The 21,847-nt window shown below is 43.0% G+C and overlaps 1 protein-coding gene across 1 annotated transcript in view; it reads left to right on the plus strand.

The window, feature by feature from the left end:
• SRGAP1 (SLIT-ROBO Rho GTPase activating protein 1) overlaps window positions 1–21,847 on the plus strand; it is a 150,864-nt gene that overhangs the window by 61,844 nt on the left and 67,173 nt on the right. Inside the window, exon 2 of the mRNA XM_068400485.1 lies at window positions 19,636–19,831. Coding sequence (XP_068256586.1) covers window positions 19,636–19,831 — 196 coding nt within the window. The remainder of the gene's footprint in view (window positions 1–19,635; window positions 19,832–21,847) is intronic.

Consider the following 21,847-nt stretch of genomic DNA (forward strand, 5'->3'; position numbering starts at 1 on the left):
ATGTATCTTTGCAAGTACTTCACCGAGGTGCCTAATGCACAGCTGACAGATAAGACAGGGCCTATGCCAGGCACTGCGGGAAACAGCAGAGCGTGCAGTTGGACGACAGTGCATCACACAGGGCAAAGAGGGCTTTTCTCAGCCCTTTTTTTCTGACACGTGTGACCACACATCTGAATAACTTAAGTGAATTTTTGTCTGTGCCACTGCACCTGTGTGCAGTTGTTCTTTCTGCCCCTCCCTGACTCACTGCCATGGGAGGCTACCGCTTGCCATTTCAGCTGCTACAGATCTGTTTGACAATACAAAAATGGATTATATGGAGACTAGTGGTTTATAGTCACCAACTCTTTTTGGGAAGGGGCTGATTTCTCTGGGTTCCTTCTGTCAGAGCAGCTCTCCCAGGGAGCAGACCAGAGCATGTGGCGCTTGGCTGCTACTCTGAATTGGTGGCTGAAAGAAAAGCAGGGTGGAAGATGAGCTCTGCTAGGCCAGAGTGATGATGAAACCCTATTGTAAGGGAACTGGCGTGGATTCAGTTCCCTTATCCACTTTTTTTTTCTGGTTGGATTCAGGCCTTGGTCTGACAGATCATGTGGCCACATGTGTCTTATCTCTGGAGGGACTAGAAGGAAGAAGGCGGGGTGAGTGACCAGGGAGAGGAGGAAAGGTGAGACCACATATTTCCTCAGCAGCCCACAACTAAACAGCTAACAGAGATCAGCCAAAGCTTCAGTCCATCAGCACTTCAGGTCTCATGACAAGTCTGGTTTTGCAATAGCTGCCTTAGCCCCTGTCATATGTTCTTACTTTCTCCTTCGTCTCACACTGGCAGCGATGTGGTTGCAGTGAGAGCTGATGTGAAGGATAATCTTTTTTACCTCATTAATTTTTAGCAAGATCAACACCCTGAGCAGATACAACATGTTAGCGCAAACGCGCTGCTCTAGATCCAGCTTAGGTCAGCTTAAGTTGCACCTCTGTGGTGTGCAAAGGGAAGACTCAGATGGAGATTGTCATTTAACAGCAAGCACAAAGATAGGCAATCAGGTTTCCCCTATCTCATAACACCAAATTTGATGTAATATTACTAACAATTCTGCTTTTGTACCTGCAGTAGATAGGATGGCTGCTGGTTTTTTATTCTGCTGGATTTCCTCTTTCCTCAAAGAATCACTTAGGTCTTGCTTTCAGAACACAAAAGTGGACTCATCCTCCCCCTCTGTTGCTTTGTCTTAATGTCAGACCTTGGGCTTGCTTCCCTGCTGCTGTCTGAGGTCAGCAGGATTTTAAGCAGTGGTAAGTGGCCCATGGTAGAGAATGCATGGCCAAATTACAGTCCTGTCAAACTGAAGTTTTTTGCTTTTATTCACGATGGCCACTCCTAGACAGCTTCATCTTGAGATAATGCTCATTCATTTAAAAGTGCTTTTTTTAAACAAACAAAAAAAAAAACCCAGCATGAAAGTACATGGTTGCCTGCTTTAGGTTCTTTTTAACAATCCAACTTTGTACTGAAATGCCCTTCCCCTTATTAAAAAACACCAAACAACCCACTTCCTTTTTTTTCCTTTTTTCTTTTAAAAAAGACCTTTAAAAATAGAGGGTACAAAGAATTCTTGAAAAGGATTAATAAGTTGCAGGGCCACTGTGAATTCTTTCACAGAAGAAGGTGAAACACCTCCTTATATAACAGGAGAATTTAGTGAAAGCTGAGAACAAAATACCTGTTTCCCAGGTATTGTGTTTGTACCGTCTTCACCTCCACCAGGCAGCTCCTGTCTTTCCTGCATGGTTTCTGACATGGGATACGTAATACTGCACGAAAACCGCATTGTTCCTGTATGTGCAGCATTTGTCAAACAGTGGTTGGAAATGTAGATGAACATGGTTGATAGAAAGGTCACCATTATGCGACGCACAAGAAGAGCACAACTGCGCATTTGTTTGTTAATTTGATCAATACAGCTGCAGTTGTGAGCTGTTAATGGCTTCCTTGACCAGATCTTAACAAACGATGTCTCATATTGAAGAGGATGCAATATTCTGTCATTTTGTGCAGGAAAGGTACAGCTTTCTGAGCTGACCTGACCTTTTTATATATTTTTTCTTAAGTAACACAGCCATATTCTGATGTTTATGTCTACAGGCTTTAATAAGGAATATCCCTAACGTTGCAAAACCTTGTTCTCTATTTTTGCAGAAGAGTTTTTGAAGTGAAAGATTGAAAGTCTTCTCATGAATTCATCAAGTAGATTTTTCTATCCTCTTCTGCTCTTCCAAACGTTTCGCATATAAGCTGGCTGCAACGGAGCAAATGATTCCACTTCTCCAACTTTATTTTTAAAAAACCCCAAAACATATGGGGAATACAGAGGGAGCATATGCCTGCTAAGTAAAACATCTTGGTAAACAGAGAGGAGCATCCTGCAAATCAGTGTGTTTTACGTGTCTGTCTAGTGCCTCTGTAAAAAGAAAACTAAATTATTTCCTTTTGCCCTCAAGCACTTAAGGTTCTTGCTATGTCTCCCTCCCCACATTCAAAGAGCATCAACTGAGACGCTTGAGCAATGGAAGAAGGTCTTGGAATGTCCGTCTAGGGCAGGGGAAATGCAGGTAAGGCATCGAAAAAACCTTTCTCAGAAGGAAACCCAAAACTGATACCAAGGTAGTTTTGGATTTACTTTCTTGGGAACACTGTACTGAAGTCACCCATGCACAGAAGAGTTCAGGGGAAGGATGTAGGTGGTGGTGAATCCAGCCCACAGCAGAGGCAGATAAGTTCAGCATTATACGAGCAGTGGCCAGACAGACAGTGTTTTCTCTTGCATAGTTAAGATGTGAACGAGTGCAGGTTTCTAATAAGATGGAGTGTCTGAGACGTGCCACAGCATTGAGCTGACAGAGCATGTGCTGAGTGACACCACAAGGAACAAGGACGGCACTTCTTATTGTATTTCAGTGAACAAATGCATGGATCTGAAGGTGCAAACTGGAAAAAGTCTGGGACTCATGAGAATGCTGACAGGTTTGTCAAGGTATCCCCCTGCCAGATGCAGCCTCTGCAAGGTTTCTGCTTCTCCTGGATCCGCTGTTGTTATGTCACTGAAAGCTTTTATTTCTTCCCTTAAATTTCCTTTGGCAGCAGTTGTTTACTTCTTTTTACTTGGAGATTCAAATTATAAAATTTCTGTCTAAATCATACTGACTAATGACATATTAAAAAAAAATCTGAATTTCCCTCCTGCAAGGAACGGGAATGTTTTGAGCTTTTGTTTATATCTTAATTACAAGCTTTTAATAAATCAAAAGACTGAAACTTTGCAGAAGAGGGAAGTTTTAATTAAAATCACTAGGTGCTTTAGAACTGGAATATGTTTGTTCTCTCTTGTTGAAGGGCTTTCCTGATTTGTTTAGGGTTTTTTTTTTTAATCACCCCTACACTGTCCATGCAGCCTCATGGGATGAATATGCTTTGAAAGCATCTTTCCTTTTCTTCCACAAACCTGGTGGATCTGCAGCACTGGCAATGGTTAACCATCAGCAGGAGTGAGCCCAGTGGAGGCAGCGCCCAGGAGAAGGCAGGCTGCCCAGCTCTGCATTCCCAGCAAAACACCTGAGGGATGGAGGCAGGTCAGGGTGAGTGGCACCCTTGGTAGGATGGCAGTGAGGTGTTCTTTTGAGAGGAAGGATCCTTTTTCAAAGTTATAAGTGTCCTACCCTGAAATTGAAATCTATGAAAATGCAGTTTTTACATCTAGCCTTAATGATGACTCAAGAAACAAATCATTATTCAAAAGAGTTAAACTGTTGCAGATGTGTTTCTCACTGGAAGGACATGAGATGGGTCTCCAGTCGTCACCTCTTCACATTGCTTCACTCAGAGACTACCCTAATTCTGGGTGGCTTTTCCGCCCACTCTGAGGAGCTCAAGCAGCTTGTTTGGCTCGAGTGTGAATGGCTCGTAGGTCTGCTGGAAAACTTTTTCCTAGCAAGCTGGCTTACAACCAGCTTTTTCTATTTCAGCTACTGGCTTTTCTGATCTGAATGTCTCCTTCATCTTAAGAGTGCTGTATACCTGTGTGTTTAGAAGACTCTATGGAAAGTGGGAAAAGCTCGCTTGGCTCAGCAGTGCAGGGGAGGAGGCTGAGCTCAGCAGCCTGGCTGGGTGCCATGCGCAGTGATCTCCCAGACCAAGGGAGGCTTTTGCCAGCTCCTGTCTTTCAAGCAATTTTGTAAATCTGGCTCTAGGGTAAAAAAAAACCTCTCTAGTTGTATCTTCTCAGTAGATTTCAGTTACATTTGCAAACAGTTTCAGGGTGATTGACACAGTTTTGGATGCGGTGGTTTTGTTCTCCAAGCAAATTTTCTGTTGTTTGGAGGTGGGGAGAGGATGTTCCTGGTGAGGTTAGCTGGGCTTTGCAGCAGGGTCTGGGTGTTACAGTTCTGTCAAGCTTTCTGACTAGCCTTTCTTCATGCATGAAGTTCATTTGTTTTCTCATGGGTCAAAAATAATGCTAATTTGGGATGAAACTGGGTTTTACAGACAAGGAAAGAACCATTACCTGGGACAGCATGTCAGAAAGACTTGACTTGCAGGACGCTTAAATACTGTCTGAGCACTTACTGCCTTTGCTTTCCATTCTAGGTAAAAAGTTCTTTTTTTCCCCTCCTATCAGCAGTTTGTTCCTTCAAAGTAGATAAAAGCAAATTATAGTCAAAACCTTTCTCAGCATCTCCTGGCTATCTACTCTTGTTCTTCATAACCTGAAAGTCTGTGTAAACAAGTAAAAATACACCTCCAAACTTTTTGATTAGACTGCTTGGTTTAGAATTTGTAACTTGCCTTTGGACTTCAGACATTTGGACCTTGCTATTTGTAGTATGGTAGTGTTTAGAAATACAGTGTGGAACACCAGGATCGTACAGTTTCCAGCCCTGTATGAAGGTGGAAAAAAATTTACAGTAATAGTCTTGTACCTTTCTGAAAGGTATTTGTGCACATGCTCACAAACAGGTCATGCCACCTGTATAGCAGTGAGTCAACTAAAGACCAGCATGGCTTCACCATTGGTGTTTGATGTGTGTTGTGTTACTGTCTACAGTCACATCTGGGCTTGGTGCTTTGTTCAGCACTGCACGGGCATACAGTAAGTTGTAAGTAGAAGCTGGATTATAGATGACTGTCCTGAGGAGGGTGCAGTTAGTTGTGAAATGGTGGTTGTTGGATAGAGAAGCTGCAGAGGAGGTCTTTCAGATATCCCCAGTTCGGACATGACTGATCTACAGTTTTAGACTTGTCAGATGTCTGTGATGCATGTGTGGAGTCAACTAGGATGACTTGAACTTCATTCAAATATAGTCTTAATTTCTTCATGATTTTTACATGGCTGGATTATGGCAGACTGCCACCAAAGTGGTAAAGCAGTAGATTAACACTTAGGTGAAAATGAATATCCAGGTAGAGAGGACAGGACTGATCCTGCAATAACCGCTCTGTCTGTACTTTGACAGACTAGGTGCAGGAAGGAAGCTGTGGCCAAAATGCGGGTTTTGCAGAAACTGGAAAGGTTAAATTCTTTTTAACTGGGTTATCTATATTTTTTGTGCCCTCTAAGGTTTGTCGATAGATTTTAAGTGGAACAGGAATAGAATAATTTGAGGCTAGAGACTGCAGGTAACTTGAAACTGAAGGTCAGCTGGGTTTCAGTTATCCACTATCTGTTGATAAACTCAAGTAACTCTAGTAGCTTGCCACCATACAGTTTTCTTTTCCAGGAACTGCCCTGGTTTCTCCTTATCTCTCTATCTACTTTTGTTTTGTAAGTATTTCTGATGAGAGCTTCAGTAACTTATTTGATGCAGAAGTAGTGATTCACTTGCCTAGAACGCACTGGCATCTCTCTCTACTCCCCCTGCCCCTTTCCAGGAGATGCTCTTCAGCCCTGTGGTCACAGAAGCCACTTTCAGAGAGAAGGGACACATTCTTGTCAGCAGTTTGGCCACTGCACCCTGGGATTTGTCCAGGCTGTGTGGGTATGTACTGTCCACACCTCATGACTTTTTGGTCCTTAGTTTATCCTTTGGTTTCAGCTCTTTTCCCAGTACTCCTGACTGACTCTAACTCATCTTTGTTTCCAATAAAAAGAGCAGGCCTGAGGTAAACATTTGGAAATTTAGCACTGTTGTAAAACCAGTATCAAGAGTATTTAGAGTATTCCTGTCATCCTTAACTGAGAATAAAGCCTCCTTTGGCAAATTGTCAGAAGCCTACGAGACTCGTATCACTTGCTGGCGTCTCTGGCTTGTCCTTTCGAGTACCCTTGCTTTTTTCCCCAGTTGGTATCCGTGTTTGCTGCATGTATTCTTTCCAAAAGTTCACTTAGTTTTTTGCTCATGTCTGGAGGATGGGCTGCTTACAGGGCAGAGATTTCTCCGTTGTAGGTGTCATGTCTTTGATTTCTTCACTAAGTTGTGCACTGCTTCCTGTGAATTACCAAACTACGTTTTTTTCCCAGAATAAAGGATAACAATTTCTGCAGGTTACCACTTTGCCATCCAGCTGCTATGGCTGCTGCTGTCCTTCTCAGAGCTGGCACTTTATACATATGAAAATTAAGTGGCTTGGGTTCAATTTCTATTTACACACAGAAAGGTCCTAAGAGCTACTGTTCCTGCCCTGCCCATTGCAACCCTTCTCCTTTACTCACTCCAGCAGGGCTTTTGCTACCAGAATGTCTACTTCCAAGTAGAGCTGGGCTAAAAACATAGACAATAATTATTTTTTTAATGGCCTTTTTTTTTATAAAGGGATCCTGAACTAAGTAGCATATGAAGGATTCGTCCCTTGGCCTTTCACTGAAAGTGCCCTAAGTGGCACAGCTGTTTCCTACAGCTGTTCTTGGTGTCTTTGCTTCCATAGAGTACTCATTGGAGCCCTGCTGGAAGCCCTAACCACCTCTGTGTCTCTTGGAGAGAGACATTTGCAGAATAGACAAAGTAGTGAATTAATGCAGGAGGACAATGCAGATAGTGGGTTCTAGAAATCATGAACTTTAAATTTTGCTGGCTCTGATATTTCATCTCATAAAAAAAAAAGTGAGTGATTTTTTTTCTTTTTTTTAGCTTCTAACAGATTGAAGATTGCTTCCAGGGGAGCTGGAAATATGCAAATAATTTTAACCCAAAGTTCACTTACTAGCACATACTATTCATCTTACTGTTGAGTGAGTGAGCAATGGTTACCTACAAAGAGTCTCTCAGTGGATTTTTTTTTTTCTATTCCCTTTAGCAGGAACCTCAGGGGAGGCTTTTTTCTCCTCCTGCTGTAACAATGAAGCTAAATTTAATTAAATGGGGTCCACAATCCAATTTATACTTCCACGTAGCAGGAAGATGGAGCAAAGAATCTGCTTTGTGACACTGAAGGATTTGATTTTTTTCCCAGCTGCTGTTAGTGGAATTTGGGGCTCCAGGTAATTGGGTTCAAACTTGTCAGAAAACTTTACTTTGAGGTAGACATTTTATTTTCTCACTTAGAAATGACGTCTTTTACCAAATCAGAGCAGTACATAGGCAAATGTATTTGAAGTTTGGCAGATTTTATATCATCTTATTAATTCAGTGACATATAAAAATACTTGACTGTTACTACTATTTGTTTGATAGTTATAATCAACCAACATGGTGATTATCATTTTACATTTTTTAGGATTTCCACAGACAGAAGAAGTTCTTCCATCATGATAGGGCTCATTGTTTTGTCTAATTAGTAAAAATACTAACTTTTTCTGCGCAAAGTTTGGCATACGAAACTTCCGTTTTTCATTCCCAGAATGTGATGTTGTTATGTTTCTTAAATCATCTATTGAGTCAAATTCAGTATTACTTGCTATATGAAACTGAGACATGACATGGAAATATATTTTTGGATAATATTATAGTCATGCTCAGAGGATCAGTAATCACACACGGGGACTTTCCTTTTGCAGACTCAGGCCACGTCTCTACTAAAAAATTATGCAGATCGAGGTCCGTCTGGTCTGACAGGCATATTCCCCATCAAGGCTTGCATTTGTACAGAGAAATCTGTACAAGGAGTATGAAGCATGGTGATACGATTTAGTTCAAAGATTTATTGGGTGGTACAAACCATCCTTCGCTCAGCACTGAGTGGGTGAGGGAGGAGCTCCAGTCCCCTACTGCCATGGGGACACCTCACCGATGCAGAGTGATGGGGAGAGTCCCCAGTTCATGCTATCCCCTGAGCCCTGCACAGCAGGTGTGGGTGAGGAGGGTGCTCATGGGGCAATGCTGTGCCCAGAAGTTTGCAAAAACTAAATCAGACTGTGCAGCTCTGGCGTGTTGCCCAAGACAGTGTTTTTGCCCCACTTGGTTGACTACAGTAGACAGGACCTTATACAACTGCAAGGATGTACTCAGGTGAGTAATTAGCATGGGAAGAGGACATGAAGTTTTAAAACTGGTGTTGAAGGCATCACAATGGCATAGCTGTTTGTCTCAGTAAAGAAGAGGAGCATCATGGATCTGTCACAGCGAAAAAATACAAAGTTGTTTTAGAAGAAAAACACAAAAGTGCTCAACACGTTAAATTTGCAGGTTTTAGGAGTTAAATGTGTAAAGGATAAATGAGCAATGGTGAAAGTATTTTGCTGCATGTTAGGCAGATTGAGCTGAAAAAAGATGTGGGTAAAATCCTGGCACACAGAGCACAAATTGTGGTTTCCTTTTTGTCCTTAACCGGACAGTGACTTCACCTTGGGACTTAAAAAGCTGTCACTGAAAGTCATGGCTAGATCAAACACTTGCTTTTATTTATGGCATGCGGCAGGGTGTGTGTTGTACTAAAAATGTTTTATTGACCTCTTAAAGATGCGCCATGCATGGAGAATCATTTTCACAGGATGTAGGGAGGGCATTTTCTCTAGTTATTAATTCCTGAGTCTTATCACAGTGATAGTAATCAACGTACAGAAGAGGCCGTATCTGATCGATGCACAGATTTCATGTCTTTCCTGCTCGTCTTGCTACTCAGGAGCTCCTGCCTTGCACTGCTACCAGCATAACTCTCATCTTAACAGCTATGTCGTCTGCCAGAGGTTCAGAATAATTTATTTTTTGTCAAGAAAGACACATCTCTCAACATTTAATTTACAGAAAAAACCTTCAGACATTTTCACTTGTCAGCTGTCCACCTGAGATGTTAAGAATGAAGGGTTTTATTGTGGCAGAGCTTAACAAAATGAAATGGTGCTCACGCCTGTGTGGTAGGATGTGTGCCAGCACCAAGCCTGGGGTCATTTCAGGGAGGCGTTGGTGGACGGGTGATGCAGTGTCTATCATGGAGCACACACTGCCGCACTGTCCGGAGTCGGTCCCATCCTCAGCCTTGCGGCAGCCAGGACAAGGCCTTAACTTGGCTTCACCCATCTTACGAGTAAGGAAGTTGATTAAGATCATTAGGTTTTTGTTACTGTTCTGATCGTGACAAGCTGGGTTTTTTTTCTGCTGCATACTTGCCTTTATACTGTGTGCTGCACTTTGAAGAAACTTTAGAAGAACCTGTGGAAAACAGATGCTGCAGCTACCAAATTTTTTGTGCTTAGTGCACAGACTCTACAGTGAGGACATACGTACACTGCTTGTTGAAGTACTGGTGCAACACCTAGTAGTTGAGTACTTGTTTCTGCTTGATCTCACTACGGCATAAAGATGTAAAATGTTCTTTGAATTGTCGCGTTACATCTTTCAAGACAATAAACTCTTGGAGGTTGGGGTAACAGGGAGCAGAAAGGGCATCCAAAATGAGAGTACTGAAGGAGTGGAGTTGCCTTGAATTATTTCTAGGGTAACTGAGAACTTGCTTTCACTACAGATCTTATTTTCTCGCCAGCACTTGCATATTATTCTGAAAAGTCATAGCAATTATGAAAGTCTGAAATCTGTTTTAGATATTTTTACCATCTAAATTTAATTAGAGGAGGATGAGTTAATAAAAACACTAAAATAATTTCTGAGTGCTAGAGAAGGGTGAAAAAAGTGGACCTAAATCTTCCACATTTAGATAATTCAGCAGTGTCAGGCAGGACTCAAGGTTCCCCAGTGCATCGGCAGCTCCTGCATGCTCAGAACGCCATCTCCAAAGTGCAAATTAAAATGGGAAAGGAAAGGACTACCGCATCTTCTGCCTGCCTTACAATTTCCTTCTTTTTGCTGCTGCTTGCAGGGGAAATTGCTAAAACTGATACAGCAGTGACCAAATGCGGTTGCCTGTGGGAAACAAAAGATTATCCACAAGTCCTCCATGGCAAGAATGGGTTTGTTTAACAAGCTTGCCTGCATTTTAATACAAAGTTGACAATGATGATCCCAGGGTCTGTAAACCTGCGTACATCCAGCATTGCTTTTACATTTTACCATCAACTTTAAGACTACCAGCTGTTGTTCCTTTTCTTCTCCATTTCTTGCCATTTGTCACTGTAGTCTGACAGGTACATCACTCATCTCAGAGGAGCGCTTCAGAGAGCAGCAGTCTGCACCACAATGTAAGGAGACTCTATGGGCAGTTGGCCACCGTATCTAGTAGGTGAGGAGGTTAGTGCTGTGGGTCCTGAAATACCCACAAAGGTGGGTCACTGGGCCTGGAAGTTTAATTGAAATCAGACTGTTTTGGGGAATGCTTATTAAGATACATCTCTTGACTTCTTTGCACTCCCGTGGTCATTTTACATTGGCAGAAGCTCGGTGATGGTTCACCCTATATTGCTTGTTTCATTGTACAGGTAATTAGTTCTATAAACAATGCCCTGAGTGGTTGGAAACTTTGTGACTATGTCCTCAAGTCTGTTCTGGCTTTAAAAGGAAGTAACAAAACACAAACCAAGGAGAAATTATTATACTAATTTTTAAAAGCAAGTGTTATGAGTTCTTCACTAAAATAGTGAATTCACAGGTAGAGAATTTCTACAAAAATAGGGAGATTTTTTTTTTGAAGTTCCAGGTGGCCTGAAATGAAAGCATACAGATGTATGATATACATGTGGAAACATAAAACCTGCCAGTGGTTTGTCTATGAAGAGCAAGAGAATTGACTGAAAGATGGAAAAATGGGACCTTGTAGTTTGATTTGATTTGTAAACCAGATACAGCATTTCAGGAGGAGTAAAACCACCCTACCTGTACAGCAGCAGTATGTCCACTTCAGAACAGCTTCTCTGCTGATCCTCAAAGATGATCCCATTCGTAAGGCTGAGTTTCTCTCACAGTGCCAGTCTTGTGTTACTGGTGCCTGCATGCCAGGTTCTCCCGCTCCCCAGTTTGGCCACCTCCACCCTGCACACCTGCACGCTGCCTCTCCAAAGAGTTCATGCATGCTCCAGCTGAGCCTGATGAGAACGTAGTATTTCATTCACCAGTGTAAGCTGCTGCTGGGAAATTATCTTTGTTGTAGCTACCAACTTTTGGGAAGGTTTCAAAAGAGATTGAGGCTGATCTGTAATGGCACTGACAAGAGTGGTCTGAGCTACGCGTGCCTTTCTGTTCCCTGCTCTGACAATACTCGTGGAGTGTTCTTTCCGTCTATGGGTTAGTCCTTTTGTCTGTCTGCAGAAGTTCTGGTACTGAGACGTGGTGACCTGGGAGGGTTGTGTACCCTGAATGTAAGAAGGAGAAAGACTGCCTGCTCTGATAGCAGTATATTTGTTAGATGAGTGTAAGCTTTTCTTGTAAGTTTAAGTAAAGATAGTAATCCCAGCATGAGTAAAGTTAGTGACAAATCTCTATTGATTTCAGGGAGGTCAGAATTTAGCTTACAAGCCTTGATCTTTTGCTGACATGAATTTTCTGGGAGACGTGAGCTTGACCATCTGTTGATGCTAAAACTGCTTTTAATGCTCTAGAAATGAAGAAGTTATTTTGTTCCACTTTATGAAGTGGTGTAGCTGAAATAATATTTCCTTAGGTGCTAGTTAAAATGTAGGATTTATGATCTAAACACAGAAGAGTAAGCATGTAACAAGGATATAGCATAGGGCATGTACTGGGTAAATTCTGTTGAATAGTTAAAAGAGACAGTCTGTGTTCTGGAAAGAATTTTCTATACAGAGAAAATAACCAGAAGGAAGGATACATTTCATCTACTGATTAGAGCAATCATAGCAGCCTGTAATAATCAAATTAAATAATAGACTTATAGAAATCTGTGGCCAGGAAGGGGTATGTTTTTTTCTTGTAGAGTGCTCTTGTCAATCCGGCATTCCAGACATTGCTGCAAAGAATTATTCAGAGGAGAGCCATGACTAATTTTTGTGTTCTGCTGGCAGATACCTCATTGGTAAGAAGAGGAGAAAGGTTTGCGCATACTGAGTTTGCTTTTCGTTTTCTCATATGCTCAAAATTGAAGTCTGCAAGGAAAGGCTCATGGTATCTTTAACAAGCATAAAAAAACCTGGATGGTCTAAATCCTTCGGAAGCTTCAGAATAAGTTGTCACATAGATCCTGACAGTTTAGATGGCCTAAATGGGTTTTTAGACACCTACTGCATGATCGCCTGTCTCCTTGGCAGGCAGAGGTGCCCACAGACTCCTTGTCTGTCTCTCTTTTTTTTTCCTTTCCTTTCCTCTCTAAGGCTACAGGCCTTTGCCGTGAATGCCATGGTTCGGGTACTTGCTGCTTTGTTTTGTTCTTCTTAAATGTGTTTGGGATCTTGTTTGATGTGGATTCTTTGCTCTTCTTTTGTGTGCTGGTGGTTGGCAGAGCTGATTTGTTCGTCTGGCGGTGGGGCAGTTGGATTCCAGGAGAGCATCTGCTCCCGCAGTGGGAGGTGAGGGCTGGGTCAGGCTGGTGAAAGACTTGGCATCAGACTGCTGAGACAGAGGAGGCGTCTTGCACTTTACTCTCTTCTCTTCTGGTTGGCAGTGGTTTTGGGATGAGCTGTGATTTTACTGTTCAACAAAACAAAGTTCCCTCTTCTCTAAGGGGTAGAAGTTTTTGTCCTCAGAGTCCCAGCTCCAGTGGCCAGAAGGACAAAGTATGCCACGCTCAAGTTTTGGTAGGATGTAGTGTCAGCACTTAGTCATGGGTGCAAGGGAGCAGCTGCCGCAGAAGCAGTGGCACTCAAAATGTGGTGCAGGCAGAGTGCCTGCTTAAACCCACGGTCACTTGGCAGTAGCGCTGTGGCAAGAAGTGTCCTGCCAAGTCATGAGCTGGCATGCTCCCCTCCATTCAGGCTCAGACGGTAGGCAGCCAAGTGACCAGCAGCTGTGGCTGTGAATAGCAGGAGGGCATTAGTCCAAGAACAAGAAGAAGAAAAGCTTCTTCAGCTACGTATAGAGGTTTTCTTGACTCCTCCAGACGTGTCTTCCCATTTCAAGGGGAAATGGAAGGTAGAAGGTGCCCTAATGCAGCCACCCCTTTTGGACGTTGTCCACTGGGATCCCCCAGTTACATGGTTCTGGTTGGGGGCATGTTGTTGCCCAGTCTGCGGCTGCAGTAGGTAGGAGTGTGTTTGCTTGAATGTGTAGAACTAAGTTTTCAGCTGCAAGGAGAGAATTTGTTCTTTATCTGCTCACTATGTTTCAGCATGACAACTGAAGGGACCTGTAAACAATTGTCTTCATCTTGCAAATGGCTTCTGCACCAGCTTTCATGCTAAAGGCTGCACAAGGACTGTTTTTTATCTCTAAGCATGCCAAAGTGCTTGAATGAACAAGGTTTAAAGTCTCTAAAGGGGTTGGCAGATGTCAACAGGGGCTTCAGATTCCTGACCCTTTGTACAGACCTTCAGATACCAGGTGTGATTCTCAATCCCCATCCATTTCCACAGGCTACTACAGCCTGGAGATGTGTTCTGTTGAAGGCAACCACAAGCACATCCCCCAAAACCCAAAAAAAACCAAAAAATCTGAAATCAATTCTCTGGGAAATGGCACAAAGCCAAAAAGTAAATTTAGAGCTGGGTGTGTATTGCAGAGGTTTCACTTTAAGTGGGAACATGCATAAAGCTGTGTGTTCAATGTCCTAAGTAAAATCAGCTGAGGGGTAGAAGAACATCCACAGAAGTCCTGCCTTCAGAAACTCAAGGGCATCACTGTCTATGCAGCCACACTTCTGACTTGCCTGTTGAACTCAGGGAAGTGATTTCCACTGGTCTGTCATAGAAAGTTAATGTTGTGGGACAGGCTCATGATCTATTTAAAGGCATTTCTCCAGCAGCCTGTGAGATCCTCACCCCAGCATCTCTCATCAGCTGTCAGGCTGGTGGAATTTCCTGGCTTTTGAAGTGCTTGTGGTCCAGGAAAATGGCAGTGAGAACCTGGAAGAGAGCATGAGCCAGACTCCCTGCCGACCACAGAGCTTCCCTCACCATTTGTCATAGAAAAACTTAAATAGCTTTCTAGACATGTCTCTGAGAAATAAAAGCTTGTCCAGCACTAGTACCTTTAGGCTGTATATATCAGAGAGGACTATCAGCAGCTGGGCCAGAGCACCCACCACAGGGCTGATACCTCTCATCATCTTTATCTTCTTGTCTGCTGAGAAGCAGTTTAATGTCCGTGGCAGGTGTGGGAGCGGTGATCCTAGGGGTGACATGGCGTTAAGGATTGCTAACTGTGCACAGGGACATCTCCAGGCCCCCCCGCAGTGATTCCTGCTGCGGTTTCTCTGCTGGCAGTGTCCTCAGTGGGCTGGAGCTAAGCACTTTCCTGAAACAAAACCTAAACTGCAGATGTTGGCCAGCTGTGTTCAGCTGGACCAAAGCTCTGCCTGTCTCAACAGAGAAGCCAAAAGCAGGTCCTTACAAAGGCAGAAGGCTGGGATGAAACTGGAAAGATCAGTCCCCTGATGCAGCACCCCAGCTTGTAGCAGCAGCCTCAGACATGAGCCATTCTTACACTGAGTAACTGAGGTGCAGTGAGAGTCATGTAAGACTCAAGTGTCTCCAAGGAGGAGCTGCAAGATGATTAATGCTCCAATATCTGCTTAGTTACAAGAGCATGTTGGTCACCAAATGATATTTAGACTGAATTTAAAGTCTGAATATTTTCCTATGGAATATGATCTGGATATCGTAAATATGAGAATGAGGGATATGTGTGTTGATAGGTCAGTGGGGCAAAAAAATGACAAAGTTGTAATGGCTTAGAAATATAAAGTCTAAGATATCATACATTGACCTCAGTGCTTTTGATGAGACATTTCCGAGTGTTTTAAAACTAATCTAAAAATTTATTTTTTTTTGTGAAGGAGGTATTTAAAGAAAGATGGGAGGTAATACGGGTTTGTCTGAAGTTACCGAGCAGATAAAGACCTGCAAACATAACTATGCCTTGTGAGAGCCTGTTTGTAGTCTCAAGTAATTCTGGCGAGATGCTTGCTTTTATAATCATTCACAGGATGGGGCTCTGGGGCTGTTTGTATTGTTATCCAGTAATACTGCTGGATTAATGTGTCTACCTAGTTTGTATACTGTAATCATGACTTAAATATATCGCAGTGCGGGGCAAAGTGAGGCAGCAGGTGGGAGACTTGCAGTGCAGCCAAGGGGGTGACCAGGGAGAGGTGTCTGGGTCTGCAGCACCTTCCAGAGCTTTCAGCGAACACCAAAAACCATGCAAGGGCTGCTCTGTGAGCACAAAAGTTAATTCCACTTAAATGGGAGTTAAGGGCAGTAGGCTGCAACAGCTCTTGAGGGGGCTTGGGTGGGAAGCAGCTGTAGCAGACGGGTAACAGCACTACAAAGCATTCATTAGCATTGCTTTGGTTGAGGATTGATAACGAAGGTTCACGGTAGTCTGGGAAGTCTCTGAGGGCTGACAGGACTAAGCACAGCCTAGTGCAGCGTGACAGGAGCACCGCAGCATCGCAGGGCAGGGATGCGTTGCAGTGGGGAGTACTGCGGCAGGGCGGCAGCCTGCATGCAAAGTGTTGGTCTGGCAGCAGGTTAATTTGGTTAATACTGTGTATTTATCAGGTGTCCAGCTTCTGAGGTCAGGAGGGGGTTTCCTGTGGCTTTCTGGGATGTTTAATGGAGCCTGGTGCTTTGGTGTGTGTGGAAGCAAAGGTGGCAAGTTTTGTTCCTTGCTGGTGTGTAGCCGGTGCCATTGCTGTGTGTCACATTGCAGTATATCTCCCCATGAGTGCCTTCAGGTGGGGCACTGGCCTGTAACTGGTTACACGTACCTTCTCCAGGGTAACACGATGTATTACTGCAATGCTATATAAGTCGTTATTTGTAATACTGTACTGTGTGCAAAGAGGTAACCTTGACGAGTTTGTTTCTGATTATGATTTGGGTGATGTCAGTAGTTCAGCTTCATCTGCTCTGTACTTAACTCTCAAAACAGCTATAATTTTATCTCCTTTTGTTTTTCATAGTGCACTGATTTAACCTCTTGTCAGGAAAAAATACAGATTTGTTGAAAGGTTAGAGTTATATCTTGAAGGCTGCCACAAACAAAACCTGATTTTATACTTAATGCAGTAATTCTAGAGGATGGTGTCAATGAGGGCATAACTGAAATAATTTTTAACATGAAAATCTTTAAAAATAAAACTTTCCTCAGAGGTTATTGATTTAATTATGGTCACATTAGCTGCTTACTTGCTTTGGTTGTGTGTGTAAATCTTGGACAAAGGTTGAGGGGGCAAAGGTTTGTCCACTTGATGTGAATTCAGTCTGTTCAAACTGCAGTGTAAATGGATGGAATTCCTTGTGAACCAGCCCTTGGCCAGAAAACCAGTGAGTATGACTCAAAGGTGCTGTACAGAGGAGAAGGTTAATTCATCCAGGGTTTAAACGTGCCTGTTCCTGGTGCAAAATAGCCTGGCAATCATTTGACATCAGCCACCCTGCAGAGCAGAATAGGTCAATGTCATTGTCCATTACAGCTGGTATCAGTTCGACTTTGAATGTAAATGTGCCAGCAAAATACGAGTAAAGACAGGCACCCTTCTGTTGCCTGCTGCACCTGTTTCCGTATCTATGGAGTTTGAGCTCTACTAGTTTTTAACTTGGCACCTTCTTGGCGTATTGGATATTTATTTCTTTGACTACAGTGCAACAATTTTCCATGCTGCTTCGTAGCCCTAGGGAAATCACAGGTGGATTAGTTGAAGAAGAGAGCGTTGCCTTGGTGCATTTTTCCATAGCAGTAGGTAGTGGGTAGTCTATGTTAGTTAATAGTACTTGGACAGTTGTGATTTTGTGATGTGCAGTGGCTCAGGCTGGCTAGCTGTTATGCCAATGTTTTTTGGGGAGTTTTTGTTAGCTTTTTTTTTTTTTTTAAATCCACAGCTTTCTCATATCAGAAAGTGAAAATCACAACATTCAGTGATCTGATTTCTTATTCATTGCCGTCTCCTCAGCCTGCCATTATTTGTAAAAGAAGAATTGAAAAGTGCAGGAGCAGAAGGACGTGAAAGACTGGAGGGAGAACTGCTATACTGAAGTCTCTTCTGGACAGACTGTGGTCAGCTGGCACGAGTGGGATGTGCATCTCCCCTTTTTCTCCTCCAGTGGGAGGCCAGAGGCTCAACCTTTTGGAGCCAGCATGTTCTTTCTCCCTGCCAAGGTTCAAATAGCCAGAAATTGTAGAACTAACTTCATAAGGCCGCAGTCCCCCTGTAGCACTAAGTTACCACCTTACTCAGAGTTTGGACACCTCCAGCCACCATCACCTTTCAGAGATCAAGCTCCAGTTTTGTTTTCTAATATACAAATTTGAAGGAAGCTACTACTGTCCACTGGAAATCCAGACAGCATCAGAAAGCTGATGCAACTTCTCATATTGTATCTGTCGTCCCTTGTTCATTGTTTCCTGTATCTCTATTCATATATTCCGTTTTCTAAAATCTTTCTCTGTCCTGTTGCTATGGTAAAAGTCTGCCTAAAAAGGAAGAATTACAGCAGTGAGATCCACTGACCTACAAAATAATCAGAACATAGTTGCTCTGTACAGAGCTCTGTTTTTAAAGTAACTGGTAGAAAATCTGTAGTGGGAAAGGGAGATGGCCAAAGTAGAGGGACAATGTACATGGATTTGGATTTAGTCAAAACTCCACCTTGTGGGCAATATTGCTGCTTGTGATCAGTGAATCTGTACAACTGATTTCCTATACACAGGAATTTTCCATGATTGCAATAGTAGAAGTAGTGGACACCCAAAAAAGCAGTCTCTTGTTTCTGTTAATAACCTTCCAGCTCCAGTCTGATTTTCTCCTCTGTGTAGATGAATGTCATTGATACAGTGTTGTATTACAGTGGCTCATCCTTGCTGGAGGCAAGGTGTGACATTAACAGCTGGACTTGATGATCTTAAAGGTCCTTTCCAACCAAAACAATTCTATGATTCTATTCTATGATTAGCAGTGATTTTTAGAATGCTTTTCTATTTCAAACCAGTGAGGCATCTAAGATTTCCAACATCTTACCCACAGCATGGTTACATCATCAGGAATCAAGTAAAAGTTCACAACAATTTTGCATTTACATGGATATCACTTCTGGCATATTATGTTGCTATCAATAAGTCCTTGTTATAGCATTAAACCGTTTAAAAAATACATACATATATTATAGTCACAAAATGTTTACTCCTGTGTTTACTCCACAACGCTGGATTACAGTGTGCCTGGGCAGCTGACACAACTCTAATGAACCAGTCTCTCAAAAGAACCAGAGGGATGTTTTTAGACTAAGTGTTCCCAGAATGTGATTAACTGCTTAGCACTCAAGAAATAAAAGTGCTAAAAAAAAAAACAAACTAAAAGAAGAACCCTACCACATAGCAATTGTGCATATGGCAAACAGCATATGATACAGTGGTAAGAAATCTGGAGGCTTTTGCCTGTTACTTTAGATGATCACTGTGAGCATATATTCTCTTATAAGTTGACTGATTTTGTTTTATGTTAATAAATACACCTCAGTCTATGGAACCTTGTGCAAATTTTCAAGTAGCTGTCTCTAAATATAGGTACACTTTTTCCTCTGTATTCACTGTAAAATATTGGTGAATGCATGTATAGTGCACCAGTTCCCTCCCTGGCAGGGATGGGGCAGATGCGGAAGCTCATTTTTGCACAGTAATGGTTGATGATGCCTCCAGAGTTTATCACAAGGTTGTTTCCGTGGTGTACATGATGGTACCAACCAGCAAGGTCCACCTGGCAGTTAGCAGGCTGATCGTGGCCCAAAGGGTGCTTGTTTAGCTTGACATTTTTCAGGGCAGCAGAATGGGCTGCTGCTCAAATGGTTGCACAGCACCTCCTGTGAGGAGATCACTCCGAGCCAGATGTTGTGCTCATGCCAGGAAGAGGATGGGAGAGGAAGGAGTAGGCAGGTCTTTTGCTCACATGAGCCCAGCAGAGTCCTCTGCCATAGCTGTTTGTGAGACAGACAGCAGGTGGGAGCATGCTGTGGCCTGAGGCATAAAGCGTGTGGTGGCAGAAGTGAGAGCTGCCACTGCTGTGTCCCACCACAGGACCTAAAATACAGATCCAGCTGGTGTAGCTGCAGAGGCTGAAGTATGCTGGAGTGTTTGTACATTTGGTTGTTAACACTCAATTCTCGTTTGCTTTCACTGACCTGAGTGGATATGTGCTTCTTTCATTAGAGATCCGAGCTCAACTCATCGAGCAGCAGAAATGCCTGGAGCAGCAGACTGAAATGAGAGTGCAGCTTCTTCAGGATCTGCAGGATTTCTTCCGCAAGAAGTCGGAAATAGAGATGGAATATTCCCGAAACTTGGAAAAACTGGCAGAGAGGTTCATGGCAAAAACAAGAAGTACAAAGGACCATCAACAGTACAAGTAAGAGAGATTTCCTTCCCCCGTGCCCGCATGTTAGCCATTGCTGGAGCGCTGTGCCACTCTTTGCTTCTGCTGGTTTTGAGTACTGCTAGGTTGAGCCCAGGTTCAAAGACACATTTAAAATTCCCACCCCTATTTAGCAGCATAGCAATTCTCATTGCAGTTGAAGGTAACTGGGTGCTTAAATAGTGTTTTGCTCATTTGGCCCTCTACAATTATTCATGCAAGCTTCTGACAAGTGGTTTCAGTTTCTTAAAAGGTAGGCTGCACACATATTATCCCTGACCTACCATGTGGAATTTAAACCATCTGAAATACAGCCAGATTCTAGAAGAGATGCAGAGTCCCAAAAGGGCTTGAAAGTCAACCACCATTACAACCAAAAAAAAAAAAAAAAAAAAGGACAGGAATTTTGGCAAAAAGGCATTAAGAAAGAAAACTATTTTGATTTGTTGTTGCATCTGAACTTGTGCTGCCTCTTGGCCCCTCTTATTCCTGAAAATGAAGATGATATGAATGTTATGCCTTGCTTACAATTTAATGTATTCCTTTCATGGCATAGTAACTTGTGTGCAAAACAAAAGTGGTCAGGTAGTATCTGGCAAAACTTGTATACAGCATGTTTTCTAAAGTCTTCTTGGCATAGTCTCGTCTGGTTCTTTTCCTGACTTGAGCTGATTAATAAATTCATTTGCCTGGTCCTATTATACTTAGGTTATGCCTGACCACAATATTTTGTGTCAGATCCTGCACTTGGGTCACAACAACCCCATGCAACACTACAGGCTTGGGGAAGAGTGGCTGGAAAGCTGCCTGGTGGAAAAGGACCTGGGGGTGTTGGTCAATGGCTGGCTGAATATGAGCCAGCAGTGTGCCCAGGTGGCCAAGAAGGCCAAGAGCATCCTGGCTTGTCTCAGAAATAGTGTGGCCAGCAGGACGAGGGAAGTGATCATCCCCCGGTACTTAGCACTGGTGAGGCCTCACCTCGAATACTGTGTTCAGTTTTGGGCCCCTCACTACAAGAAAGATATTGAGGTGCTGGAGCGAGTCCAAAGAAGGGCAACGAAGCTGGTGAAGGGTCTAGAGCACAAGTCTTAAGAGGAGTGGCTGAAGGAACTGGGGTTGTCTAGTCTGGAGAAAAGGAGGCTGAGGGGAGACCTTATTGCTCTCTACAACTACCTGAAAGGAGGTTGTAGCGAGGCGGGTGTTGGTCTCTTCCCCCAGGTAAAAAGTGACAGGATGAGAGGAAATGGCCTCAAGTTGTGCCAGGGGAGGTTTAGATTGGATATCAGGAAAAATTTCTTCACCGAAAGGGTTATCAAGCACTGGAACAGGCTGCCCAAGGAAGCCGTGGAGTCCCCATCCCTGGAGGTATTTAAAAGACATATAGATGTGGTGCTTAGGGACATGGTTTAGTGGTGGACTTGGCAGTGCTAGGTTAATGGTTGGACTTGATGATCTTAAAGGTCCTTTCCAACCAAAACGATTCTGTGATTCTATGATTTGATGATTTGTGTTTGTAAAACTGAAAAATAAGTACCTTTTTCCACTGTCCAGTCAGTGTTGTGCTAGAGATGCACAGACAGAGCTTTTGTTTCAGGAGAAAAGTCTTTTCCAAACACATCTGGCAAAGGAAAGGTTAATCCAAATACAGTTGCACAGTTCAAAGAGCAATAACATATATTTCTTAAAATTCAGTTAAGTGACTCAGTGATTCCCTGAAATAACCAACATGTCCATATGTCACCACGTCAGAGAGAGCCCTGGCTTCTGTTCAGCTTGTGGCAAAATCTTTTTGCCTTGTGCATGTAAACATCTTTCCTCGTTCTTAAACATGTTAAATTGCGACTGGCAGATGTGCACGAGGGTCATGACTTGAATCCTGCCTTCGGCTTTGTTCTGCAGTTCTCTGATTGCTTTGAGAAGAGTTTGCAGCAAAAGTCACTTTAACTGGTGGTCCCCCATGCTGTTCCTACCATTCCCCCCAGAGCAGTCAGGAAGTTCTGTAGGATTGGC

Source organism: Nyctibius grandis, chromosome 5 (genome assembly GCF_013368605.1).
Source record: "Nyctibius grandis isolate bNycGra1 chromosome 5, bNycGra1.pri, whole genome shotgun sequence".
NCBI lineage: Eukaryota > Metazoa > Chordata > Aves > Nyctibiiformes > Nyctibiidae > Nyctibius > Nyctibius grandis.